Source organism: Dendrobium catenatum, unplaced genomic scaffold, assembly GCF_001605985.2.
Source record: "Dendrobium catenatum unplaced genomic scaffold, ASM160598v2 fragScaff_scaffold_542, whole genome shotgun sequence".
Taxonomy (NCBI): Eukaryota; Viridiplantae; Streptophyta; class Magnoliopsida; order Asparagales; family Orchidaceae; genus Dendrobium; species Dendrobium catenatum.
The window spans coordinates 303,123-315,962 of NW_021319004.1; the positions used below are offsets into that span (position 1 = coordinate 303,123).

At 37.6% G+C, this 12,840-nt stretch overlaps 1 protein-coding gene across 4 annotated transcripts in view; it reads right to left on the reverse strand.

Moving 5' to 3' along the window:
* LOC110094505 (alpha-mannosidase At3g26720) overlaps positions 1-12,714 on the reverse strand; it is a gene marked incomplete at its 3' end in the record, with an annotated part of 115,971 nt that extends 103,257 nt beyond the window's left edge. For all 4 annotated transcript variants that reach the window (XM_028694691.1, XM_028694690.1, XM_028694689.1 and 1 more), the window contains 7 exon segments: positions 5,822-5,935; positions 6,558-6,629; positions 6,711-6,797; positions 6,941-7,060; positions 11,797-11,971; positions 12,098-12,186; positions 12,300-12,714. In XM_028694691.1, the coding sequence (XP_028550524.1) occupies positions 5,822-5,935; positions 6,558-6,629; positions 6,711-6,797; positions 6,941-7,060; positions 11,797-11,971; positions 12,098-12,186; positions 12,300-12,599 (957 nt within the window).
* Between the last annotated feature and the right edge of the window lie 126 nt (positions 12,715-12,840).

Sequence of the window (12,840 nt, forward strand, 5' to 3'; positions counted from 1 at the left end):
TTAATAAACAGGTTAGAAAATCCAACCCATTTATTAAACTCGGATTTTTCAAGTCGGATCATTTATTGACACCTCTATCTCCAACATTGGATCACTAACAATGGCTAGCATCAACCCTCCGATTCTCTCCAGGAAATCCAACAAGTACTTGGTGCCCAACAGGAAACTCTCCATCTTTGTCTATTGGACGACTACGCCCCACTCAACCCTCATCAAGTTCACGATGTTCCTCATGGCCGTCATCTATGCTCTATCAAAGGCGATCACATCTCACAGCTTGCCCATCTCCTTCTTCAACTCGGCGACGTCCCTAGGAGCAACCTTCTCCTATCAAGTGCCAGGCTTGGCGACACCATGGAGGCTCATCATTTTCTCCATAGTTGTCCTAGGTGTTTTTCTAGTTAGCGCCCGAGTCGTGACGATGATATTCCCTTTTAGGAATAGAGTCTCTGAGCAAGCAAAAGAACTTGCTGCCGCCAACGAGCTGGCCCTAATGAATACTAGAAGTTCCTCACTAAAAAACAAAATGCCACACATATCAATCAGATCCTTGTTAACCACTAACAACTAACCCACTACCCAGGATCTCCTAACCTCTTCCATTCACGTGACTCACTCACATGGCAGTAGACAAAACACAACGTCTAGTTAGTAGTCAAAAAGGATATGTGAGAGCTAGTGATGAATATCAAAAGCTGATTGATCAAATGTAAGCACGCAAGAGGAAGGATCTCAACATAGACGAGCATGGCATGATTACAAATAATTTGCATCTTTTCACATTAAGACATTTTGAATTGATTCTTATGTTTAATCCTACATATTATGTCAATTCATTTCTTAACTAATCATGATTATGTCCTAAGCCTTCATTAATTTGCTCTTAAATTGTACTTGATAAAGATCTCCAAAGTACAAAGAAAAAAACATTGCTTTTAAATAACAATACAACTCAAGAATGTCTCATACCACATTCAGTTACCTAACAGCTATAATATACGGATGACAGCTAATATAAGTTGTATAAATAGATGTAGTTGGTCGTGGAAATGATATAATACAAGATACTTCTGCTTCAGTTGAAAGCAGAACTTCATCTCTATTTTCTCTCTGTACTTTTTGTTGGAGTTCTTCTCATGGTATCATAGAATCATTGATCTCTTATTTTTCATCTTCGTCCTCTCACTTCATCATTGTATAGCTAAATGGCCGGCTCTACCTCCTCCTCACCTTCTATCGATAGCGTCTCATCCATCAACGCTATCCAGATCCCGCCACAGTTAAAATTCTTGATCGGAAATATCAAGAATCTAGTATCAACAACCCTAACCTACGACAACTTTCCACCATGGCGATCGCAAGTGGAAAAAGTGTTTGCTGCAAATGGATTCAAGGGATTTCTTGATGGATCCTGCTCATGTCAGTCACAACAAACAGCTTCATCCGCCGGCGCTCAATCTGCGTACAATATGTGGACTTTACTTGATCAAAATCTAGCTGCTGCACTAATGTCAGTGATTTCACCTTCCATCCTACCATATGTGCTATCTTTGGCTCACTGTGCCGAGATCTAGTCCACGCTCAATCATTGTCTTCAGGCATCAACAAGGTCATGCATAATGCAGTTGAAAAATGAGCTTCAATTTCTATCAAAAGGTGATCACACAATGACTCAATACTTACTTCTTGTAAAATCCAAAGTGGATGCAATTGCAGCCGCAGGATGCCAGATAGAATCGGAAGACATCATACTCCATACTTTAAATGGATTACCAAAAACGTATCAGGCATTTAAAACGGCTATACGTACTAGCCGTCAGCCTCTGGATCTTAATTAGTTATATACGCTACTCTGCACTGAGGAGCAAACTCTAGCTCGAGAAGCTACTCGTGACCTGCAACTACTTCAAATTTCGGATAAAAAATGGCACTAACCGCATCCCGTGGACGCGGTCGTGGTCGATACAATAACTATCGTGGACGATTCGCTAACAACAGCAATTATCGAAAATCAACAGTTCCAGCAGAGAAACAATCAAACTGATCAATTATCTGTCAAATCTGCACAAAACCAGGTCACTCAGCACTCAAATGCTGGCACAGACATGATCATTCATATCAAGAAACATCAAAAACTGCTCTATTCACCCCATTAGATGAAGCTCGGTCCAATGAATGGTTCTTGGATAGTGGGGCATCTACTCATCTCACTGCAGATTCTACTCAAATCAATTTGGCGGAACCTTACACAGGTAACTCACAAGTTACACTTGGAAATGGACATCAGTTATCTATCTCAAACACTGGCAAAGGTCTCCTCCCAACCCACACAGGTAATCTTAAACTTAATCAGATTCACCACGTTCCAAATCTCTCATTCAACATACTATCTGTATACCAACTCGGGACAATGCATGCACGGTATCCTTTTCCTCCTCTGGTTATCAAATCAAGGACTCACGGACCAATCGTATCTTACTTTAGGGACCTAGTCACAATGGTCTCTACTCCATAAATCCATCCAAAGCTACATCATCTCTGGCTCTATTTTCGGCTCAACTGGTTCCAGATTTATGGCATAATCACCTTGGTCATCCCCACCACCGCAAGCTCCAACTAATAACCAATCTAGATCCTACAATCTGTACTACTCTACACAATAAGAAGTGTAATACATGTAATCTTGCCAAGAGAAACGATTACCATTTACTTCTTCTATTTCCAACACAGCATCTACATTTGAACTCATACACTCGGATGTATGGGGACCCTCTTCTTCTGTTTCAATACATGGTCATCGTTACTATGTCTCATTTATAGATGACTATTCCCATTTTTGTTGGGTATTTCCACTAAATCAAAAATCTGATGTAGTTCATAAATTCATTGAATTCTATCATTGGGTCAGATATCAATTTAGCAAATCCATAAAATCATTCGTACTGATGGCGGTGGTGAGTACATTAATCATCACTTTCAACAAGTATGCAAATCATGGGGAATCACACATCAATACACGTGTCCTTATACACCGGCTCAAAACGATGTTGTCAAACGCAAACACCGGCATATAATTGAAACAACTAGAAGTCTTCTTGTTCAAGCCCAAGCTCCACATGAATTATGGGTTCAAGCTCTTATTACTGCTGTTTATCTCATTAATATCATTCCAAGTTCCAAGCTCCACAACAAAATGCCGTATGAAAACCTATATAATAAAATCCCTGTTTATGGCCACCTGAAAACTTTTGGATGCTTGTGTTATCCATGGCTTCGACCTTACACCAAATCAAAGCTATCATCCCTATCTACACCTTGTGTCTTCATTGGATATGCTGGATCCCAAAAAGGCTATCACTGTTTTGATCCTACTACTCACAAAATCTACACATCAAGACATGTTGTATTCAATGAAAGTGAATTCCCTTATTGTACATATACATCTTCACCACAATCGTCAAATTCTTCCACCAACATATCTCCACTACTTCTAGTACCATCAATTGCAATATCCAAAATTCCTCATACAAGATCACCTCAAAGTTCTGGAACTTTACGAAATTTCTCTCAGCTGCAACCATCTCCACCCTCTTCAACATCACATGATAATTCCGAACTGTTTGTACCCATTTCTACATCAAACTTACCAATTCTCAACTCACACAACACAATTCCTGTTACTCTACAAATCGAATCAACCACAAACAAACCCCAACAGCATTCAACACATCCCATGAAAACCCGTTACCAACAGGTCATCTTAAACCAAAACAAATTTTCAATCTAACTCATCAAACCACCCATCAAGATCCTACCTCGTATAACCAAGCTTGCAAGCACAAACAATGGCGGGAAGCCATGTCAGAAGAGTTCCAAGCTCTTCAATTGCAAGGTACATGGGATCTAGTTCCACCTTGTCCAAACCAAAATCTACTCGGATGTAAGTGGACATTCCGTACAAAATACAATTCATATGGGACTATAGCAAGACATAAAGCTCGACAGGTAGCTTTGGGTTACAAGCAGGAATACGGACGAGATTATCATGAGACATTTAGTCCCGTAGCAAAAAAACCAACACTGAGAGTTCTTATTGTTCTAGCTCTTCATTACAAATGGTATATACATCAATTGGATGTATCAAATGCATTTTTGCATGGTAAGCTTACGGATATGGTATACACCGCCAGGATTTTCGGATGCTATTCATCCAAATTATGTATGCAAGCTTAAAAAGGCTATCTATGGATTGAAACAATCCCCTCGTCAATGGTTCGAAACACTATCAGGAGCCTTACATACACTTGGTTTTAAAACAAGCAATTCTGATCTGTCGCTTATGATCTACAATCAAAACAAAGCTCAAATATACTTCTTGATCTACGTAGATGATATCATGCTAACGGGAAATAGCAAGGAGATTATACAGAAAACGCTCGATTACCTACATAGCAAATTCAAAATGAGAAATCTGGGCTCCTTATCTCAGTTTCTTGGCATTACAACCGAATACACTTCATCAGGTGTTATTCTAAATCAATATCGTTATGCCCAAACGATCCTAGATCGAGCTGGTATGTTGAATTGTAAACCAGTGGCTACTCCAACTCAACTAAAACCACCAGTTATCAAGACCGAAGACAAGCCATGCACAAATCAGCTACTATACCATCAATTGGTTGGTGCTCTTCAATACTTGACTTTAACCAGACCGAATATTTCATATGCAGTGAGCAAAGTAAGTCAATACATGCATCATCCATTAGAAAGTCATTTTTAAGCTTTAAAAAGAATACTTCGGTTCATTAAAGGTACAACTCACTATGGATTACCTATCTCTGGTGAATCAATTAAACTACATTCCTATGTAGATTCAGATTGGGCAGGTGATCAGTTGGATCGGAAGTCAACTACTAGCTTCTGTAATTTTCTAGGAAATTCTCTTATTTCCTGGAGTATAAAGAAACAACAAACTATAGCTAGATCTTCGACAGAAGCAGAGTACAGAGCCTTAGCCTCTGCTGCTGTCGAGATAATCTGGTTGAGACAACTATTGCAAGAACTAGATTGCAAGCAAAGATCTTCCACACCTCTATATTGTGACAATACATCAGCTATAGCACTAGCAAATAATCTAGTTTATCATGCTCGTACAAAGCATATAGAGGTTGATTGTCATTTTATTCGAAACTGCATCAAAGATCAAACAATTCACGTTCATCATATTTCAAACAAAGATCAACTTGCTGATTTGTTCACAAAATCATTACCTAGTGCTCGATCCAAGCTAATCTCTTCTACCGAAACATCAGCTTGAGGGAGGGTGTTAAATAACAATACAACTCAAGAATGTCTCATACCACATTCAGTTACCTGACAGCTATAATGTACGGATGACAGCTAATATAAGTTGTATAAATAGATGTAGTTGGTCGTAGAAATGATATAATACAAGATACTTCAGCTTCAGTTGAAAGCAGAACTTCATATCTGTTTTCTCTCTGTACTTTCTGTTACAGTTATTCTCAATTGCAAGGAAATCTCAGCCTTTTGATATTTTTGCTTAACAAAAATATATAGCAAGTAATAATTAGAGGAAATAGACTGACACTGAATAGATATTCTCATGCAAATGAACTTGGTTGAACCTAAAACATTCAATCTAGCTCAATTACAAATTCACGTACATCTACAAAGTACAATGGCAGAAAAAGGGCCGGCATGAAACCATAATAGCATTAGATTTTAGCCATCATAGGTTATGCAGTGCCAAAAAAGAAAGAAAGGTATATTTTAAAAGCGTTGCAGAAGTAACAATTACCTGGTTAACATAATGAATAAACTTGTCCATTTGTTTGAACCAGGAATTTGCGTATTGATACTTAAAATCAGTCCCCATGGTGAACATGATATGATTAGTACGTGTAATATTTGCCTGAAACATAAATGGCAGATTTAGTATTTCATTAGGCATATTAGGCTAGATGGAAATTATACAATAGGCCAATATAAGAAATCAAAAGAGGTTCAAAAAACCACAACAGAAGCAAACCTTGAAAGAGAAGGGGAACAAGAACTAAGGGCCTGGGGCAATTTTTGGGGAGCACTTCATTTGAAATTTTTTGAGTCAATAGGCATTCCAAACAACACACCCAACCCCCCATCCCACCCCCCAACCCAACTCAGGACCATGCTCACCGACAATAAATCAGTATATTGAATAGATTCTCAAATTTTATTGCTTCATTTCTACCTCGGCTTTCCTAATATGGAGCTCAAGCATATGCAAATTCCTTCTTAAAAATATTGAATGGTCCTGCAAAATCAAGCCCTTTGCTTGCCGCTCCAGCACTAAAATTAAAAGGAAAAAAAAAAAGTACAGTAACTTTACTTCTAACCTCCCTTTTGAAACCTGTATGTTGAAGGTATGGTCTTTTCATCACTTAAACAGAAAACCAATGCACAGAAAAAAAAAGTGCAATGCTAATTGGACAGCAATACATGACCTTTCTGCGGTAACGATGACAGATACTTGGAATAATAAAAGATTTTCATACCTGTGATATAGCAGCAGAAACAAAATCATTTACTCGTTCCTGAACATTGTAATCAAACAAAAGTAGATCGTCCTGCAAACAAAAGAAAGCATTAAATTAAAATTTTTACCCATTGCCATTCAAAAAAAAGAACAGAACGCCAAACAAATTTACCTGAATGACTGGGGAGTCGTCATTAACCTCAAAATAAAAACCTCCAGGAGGAGGTTCATAGTTTACAGGAAAAATGCCAGTAAAAACCTGGTGAAAAATCAAGTATAGTAAAACTTGAACAAAAGAGCCAAAGATGAATTGGAAACATGAAAGTCATGATATCAACAATCATGGATCAAGCAAACATAGCCGCTTGCAAGAGCAAAAAAATTTAAATAAGAAACACTTACGTCGGTTGATGAACCAAAAGTCTTGGAACCCCTCCATACAACCTCAAGACTTTTCAAGTCCTTTCTTTCATCCCTATCTTGGTAATCAATTCGAGAAAAATACAGAGCATCAAATCCAACCTGCAGAGAGTCCAAATTTATTCCATGCAAAACGTGGCTTTCAGGAAAAAAAAGGACTGTCCTAAAGACTAAAAAGTTCAATAGCATCAAGATGATTATGTTATGATTTTTTTTATGTAAAACAGTGAGTATTTTACTTCTACACAGTGATAACTCAAAATATGGAATTTTAAGGGTAATAAGAGAAATTAATAGAAAATGATCTCGCTAAACATTTGCAAGAGGATGTTACTTGGTGTATGTTTTTTGCTCATGATATTCTTCTTGTTGATAAGACTAGAGAGGGAGTTGAAGGTAAACTTGAATTATGGAGGTCAACTTTAGAGTCTAAGTGTTTTCGCTTGAGTAGATCCAAAACTGAATATATGGAGTGTAATTTTAGTAGCAATAGACCTAGTGAGGGGATTGTGACTTTGGGCGATCAAGTCATTAATAAGAGTACACGTTTTAGATATCTTGGATCTATTGTTCAGAGTGACGGTGAAATTGATGTGGATATTATCAACAGAATTCAAGTTGAATGGTTGAAGTGGAGGAATGCATCGGGCTTATTGTGCGATAGAAAAGTTCCCCACAAACTTAAGGGTAAATTCTATAAGATTGTGCTGAGACCTGCAATGCTTTATGGTGTCGAATGTTGGTCATTAAAAGAGAAGCATAATACTAAGTTAAGTGTTGCAGAGATGAGGATGCTTAGGTGGATGAGTGGCTTGACCCTTAGAGATAGGATATGAAATGAGCATATACGTGAAAAGGTTGGAGTAGATCCAGTGGAAGATATGATTAGAGAGAGTCGCCTTAGATGGTTTGGTCACATTAAACGGAGGCCTTCCAATAACCCGGTTAGGAAAGTTGAGGTATTAGATTTGACTTATGTTAAGAAAGGTAGAGGTAGACCTAAAAAGATTTGGTTAGAAAATAATAGAATTGATCTTTCTTTATTACATTTAAATGAGAATTTGACTTTTAACCGTACACAATGACGAAAAATGATTCATGTAGCCGACAATATTAATTATTTAATTAATTATTTAGTTACTATTTACATTATTAATTATCTAATAATTTTTAAAATTTCTTATTTTATATTAATTAAATTACATATTAATTCCTACGCAATGTGCTTCTCTTTCTTCTCCCCCGCATTCTTCATTGTTGGACTTTGTGTGCTTCGCTAAGGTAGGGTTTTGAACAAGTCACTAAAGCCTTTCTTCGTCTCCATCAACGACGTTTATTCTTGTCGAATCAGAATTTGAGAAAGTTCGTCATTCTTCCTGTTGGATTGGGCATAGCGACGGGAGGGTTTTGAACGAGACACTAAAGCCTTCTTTGCCTCCTTCGACGACGCTCCTTATCAGAAGTCGTGAAAGTTCGTCGTTCTTCACGTTGCATCGAACATAATGACAGGAGCTCGCTCATTGTGAAGGTTACTATCGTTCTCCATTTTATTCTTCTTATTATTATTATGGTTATTCCGATCATATCCTCGCTACAATCTGCATTTTCCGTTATTTTTTAATGGCATGACCAAAATGACCAAATTGGTTCCTCAAAATAGTTGGGGATCATTTTGGTCCCTCCCAAAGAGTTAAGGGACCATTTTGATCTTTTTCTCATAAAACAGATTTTGATCTATGTATCCTGCTAAGTAGCTGTTGAGTTAATTTGTGATATGGTGACTTGAAAAAGTTCAAGGGTGAGTGTCATGGTCCACATGTTCTTTCCTCTTGATCCGCATGTCTTCATGGCAAGCAGCAATACTACTCTCATTAATGATGTATTCTCAATGTGATCATGGTATTAAATCTGAATCATTAATGAAACTTAGAGAGTCAAATTAGTGGATAGCACGTGAAAAGAAAACAATAGATGAAATTATTATCTGAGGTTGTGGAAATTTTCTGTAGAGGTTATCTGAGAAGAGAAATGCATAGGGCCAAAAACAAACACTCATCAGAGGCCTTCTGAAGAATACAGTCACGAAACAGTGGCAGTATTTTTCATAAATTTTGTAGCTAGAAAAAAGAAAACAATGATGAGACAGAAACAGCATTAAATGCGCCAGAGAAGACCGCTAAGCAAAGGAGGTGAATCAGTTATCTAATGCTCTTGGTTTGCAACCAAACTACCAAAACAACATAAAACCTGCTTATGCTAACAGATTTGGGCTAAACTTTACCAATTTCATTTTGCACGGCGTCCGATCATTAAGCATGACAGTTTGTCATTTCAAAAGCTAACTCAAGTCCTCTTAATTTCTTCAATGCTTTTATTAGTGCTTTTAAACTCTTTCAGAATCCATGTTCTCAAATAATACATGGTTGGAGGTTTGAACCCTCTCCCAAATGCTCCAACTGAATGAATCATGTTGTAATATGCAGGTGATGTTACAACGAATCATGTTGTAATATGCAACTGATGTTGTAACAATAAATGGAATTGCATTTTCGTAGAAGAACTTGCTTATATCTTTACAACTCTTCTTCGTGCCTCCCTTGCATTTTCTGGGGCCATCTTCTGCGTAGAAGGAGGCTTATCCTCTGATGTGTCCACCATATAATGATGCTCACTCCGTAGTAAGAGCCAGCATCAACTCTGTCCTCAAATTGCTTCTGTGCAAGATGTTTTGATGTGATATACTTATTCATGTATGACTTTATCTCCTCCCTTACAGCATCAAAAACTTTGGAGCATGAAGCAACATTCTTGTGAGACCCTGAAAGGTGATCCTTCATCCTAGTCACACCACCCTTCACAACTTTGTCACAGTAATTGCATTTTAGATAAATATATATTTTATCACTTCCCCCTACATCTACCTGAGTGTTATGTTTCCATGCTGGATCTTTTTTATGACCTGATGCAATTTTATTCTTACTTATGACCATCCTTTATGAGAAAAATATATTAGTGTAATATATCAAATTCCTAAACATAATGTTTTACTTATTCTACATTAAAAAAACTTATACAAAACATGTAATTATGAAGAAGCAGACTAACACTAACAACTATTACTAAAGATGATGAATACAATAATATGCCGGTCTGTCGGGGGTCCAAGGGGACGCTGCTCCCTACCAGGGCTCGACCTGTCCAAGCATATACCGAGCGATATCTACCATGTACCGAGCATGTACCTAGTGGTACTAAGCATTGTTGTACCGAGTGGTACCGAATAGTACCGAGCATGTACCTAGTGATACTGAGCAGACAGACCGATTGTGGAATCTTACTCAGCAGAATATGGAGGTCCATATGGCAGAACGGACCAATATTGTATTTCACAATAAGGTGATAGATGGAACCACGAAAAAGAAGAGCTTTCAATAGTCGATCGAAGGAGACTCCAGCACAACTCACGATAGACGAGAACTCCAAGCAATAGGCAAAGAGCAACTCATGGTGAAAGGAAGTCGACGCTAGTCGAATGGAAGGAACTCAGGAAGAGGGAAAAATGTCGCTCGAAGAAGAAGGGAGAATAAACCTAGTTTTGGTTCGTAAAGGACCGAAGACGCACGGGGGTGGGGGGCCGAACCGAATAGATATATATTAGGTTAGGATTTTTTTTAATTTTAAGAAGCGGACACCTCTAAAACATGAGGCGAGGCGCGCCTCAATGAACTTGAGGCGTGCGCCTCAATGCCAGCTCTCATTACGTGGGCTTTGAGGCTTAAAAGTTTAAAATTGCATTGAGACGCACCTTGAGGCACGCCGCTTATTGCGCAATTTTAAACCATGATATTGATTATTGTTAATTTAATCAAAAAATTAAAATTTACTAGTAGCTCTAAAAACTAAAACATTGAGGTGAAAGAATTGGTCTTCAAAAGAAAATCGAGGTGGGTGATTATATTTTTATTTTATAATTATAGTTCTATTTATGATTAAATGCATTTACTAACATGGCATATTGTATGTATGCTTGCTAATCATAACACTACCTCACATTAAAAGGAAAAATCAACTGACCTTTATTATAGTATAACACATTAAATATGAACACGTCTCATTAAAATTCATGTATGCACAAACTAAAATGTAGAAATAAAATAAGGTAATGAAAGAAATATATTAAAAGGAAATATACATACATGCTAAATGAAAGAGCTCAAACCCTTATAATACTGGCAAGAAAAGCAATGTATCCGTGCACGAAAGATGGAAAAGATTAGAAAAGAAAATGAAAATGAAAATAATTATCTCATAATTGGTTCAAACTTCAAACCTTAAACGGAGTTCCTAAAATGAATGGCATATTAAAAGTTTATAATCTAACAATTACAGTTTAAGAGAATGCTTTATGTAAAATGATGTTTTTATCTTATCAATGCTCATGTTTAAATTCTTTTAAATGAAAAGTTTAATGATTACCATAATAACAAATATGCATATTATTTCTATTGCTGTATTATAGAACTCTAATTAACTGCGGATAGAGAAAGTGCTATGTACAGAAGAAAAGGAGCGAATTAGAATAGGTAAAACTTAGTAGATCATTTTAATTGTTTTTAAAAGAAATTTAATTACCGTCCAAATAGTTGTTTCAGACTTGATAATCAAGTCAAGCCAGATCGTGACGAGAACAAAACTAACTTTGCAAGAATGAAAACAGCGGAGCACATTGCCGTAGAGACTTCAAGTTAGCCTATCAATTTAATTATGCACTTCTCATGAATTATTGACTTTGCAATTATTATACTGATTACCGCATACGAATGTATTTATTCCTTTACCTCTGCGGAAAGCAAATAAGCCTGTACAGCCGAATGTCCAAACGGATCTATCTGCCAACCAATCCTCGGAATCTGCGCAAACTCCTGCTTAATGAAGCGATGGCCCAGGGTTGTCTGATCAATCATGTCAATATAATGCGAAGCCGCCTCATCATGCATGCAGAAGCCCCCGTTTCTTCAATCAAAATTTTGAAAAAATTATTGAGGAACTAAGCGACGATGTGCAAGCCAAAACTTGATAACATGCGATTTACGAAAAGTATTCCCTAAAAGATAACTAAGAAGAATTAGGTTGAAGTACATTAACTCTAGTCGACCGGAGCTGATCAGTCCCTTCACGATTTTCTTTATTGCATTACTCTGTTGCCTCCACCAACGCTGGAAAAACGCCTACAAACACCACTCATCATCAATTGTTAACCTAGAACACCTGATAATAGTTCCCCTAGTTCATCCCAAATCAAAAGAAATGCGTCAGAACCGAAGAAAGGAAGAACCTCAACCTGCTCAACATATATAAACTTCCTGTTCTTATCCTCCAGAAGGGCAGAAACAACTGAATCCAAAACGTTCCGCACGCATGCTCCCTGGATGGAGTTATTCGAACCAACGTAATACTGGTCGATGGTCTTCAGCCAGCCGACGTCATCGTGAGAGTGAGGAACAAGGTGGACGTTGAGCTTTCCCGGGACAATCCCGGCGGTGGTGTTGTAGGCAATATACTCAGCCTCGGAGAGATAGTAGAAAGCTGGAGCGAAGAAGATGAGGAGCACCAGGAAGCCAGACGGCCGGTGGTAAGCCATTGGCGGCGACGCCGTGGAGCTTTCACGGTTTGTGGCCTGGAAGAATGTAGTCCAGTGACTAAGAGTAACAAGAAGGACGAAGTAATGGATTGAGGGGTTTGGGCTTTATGACTTTATCCTCGTTTCTTCTTTTTGAAAAATTGATATAAATAATAGTTTTTACTTTTTATACAAATATTTCTAATATTTTACTATTTTATTATATATTTTATTATTTTTTTTTTTTTTTTGGATATTTGAT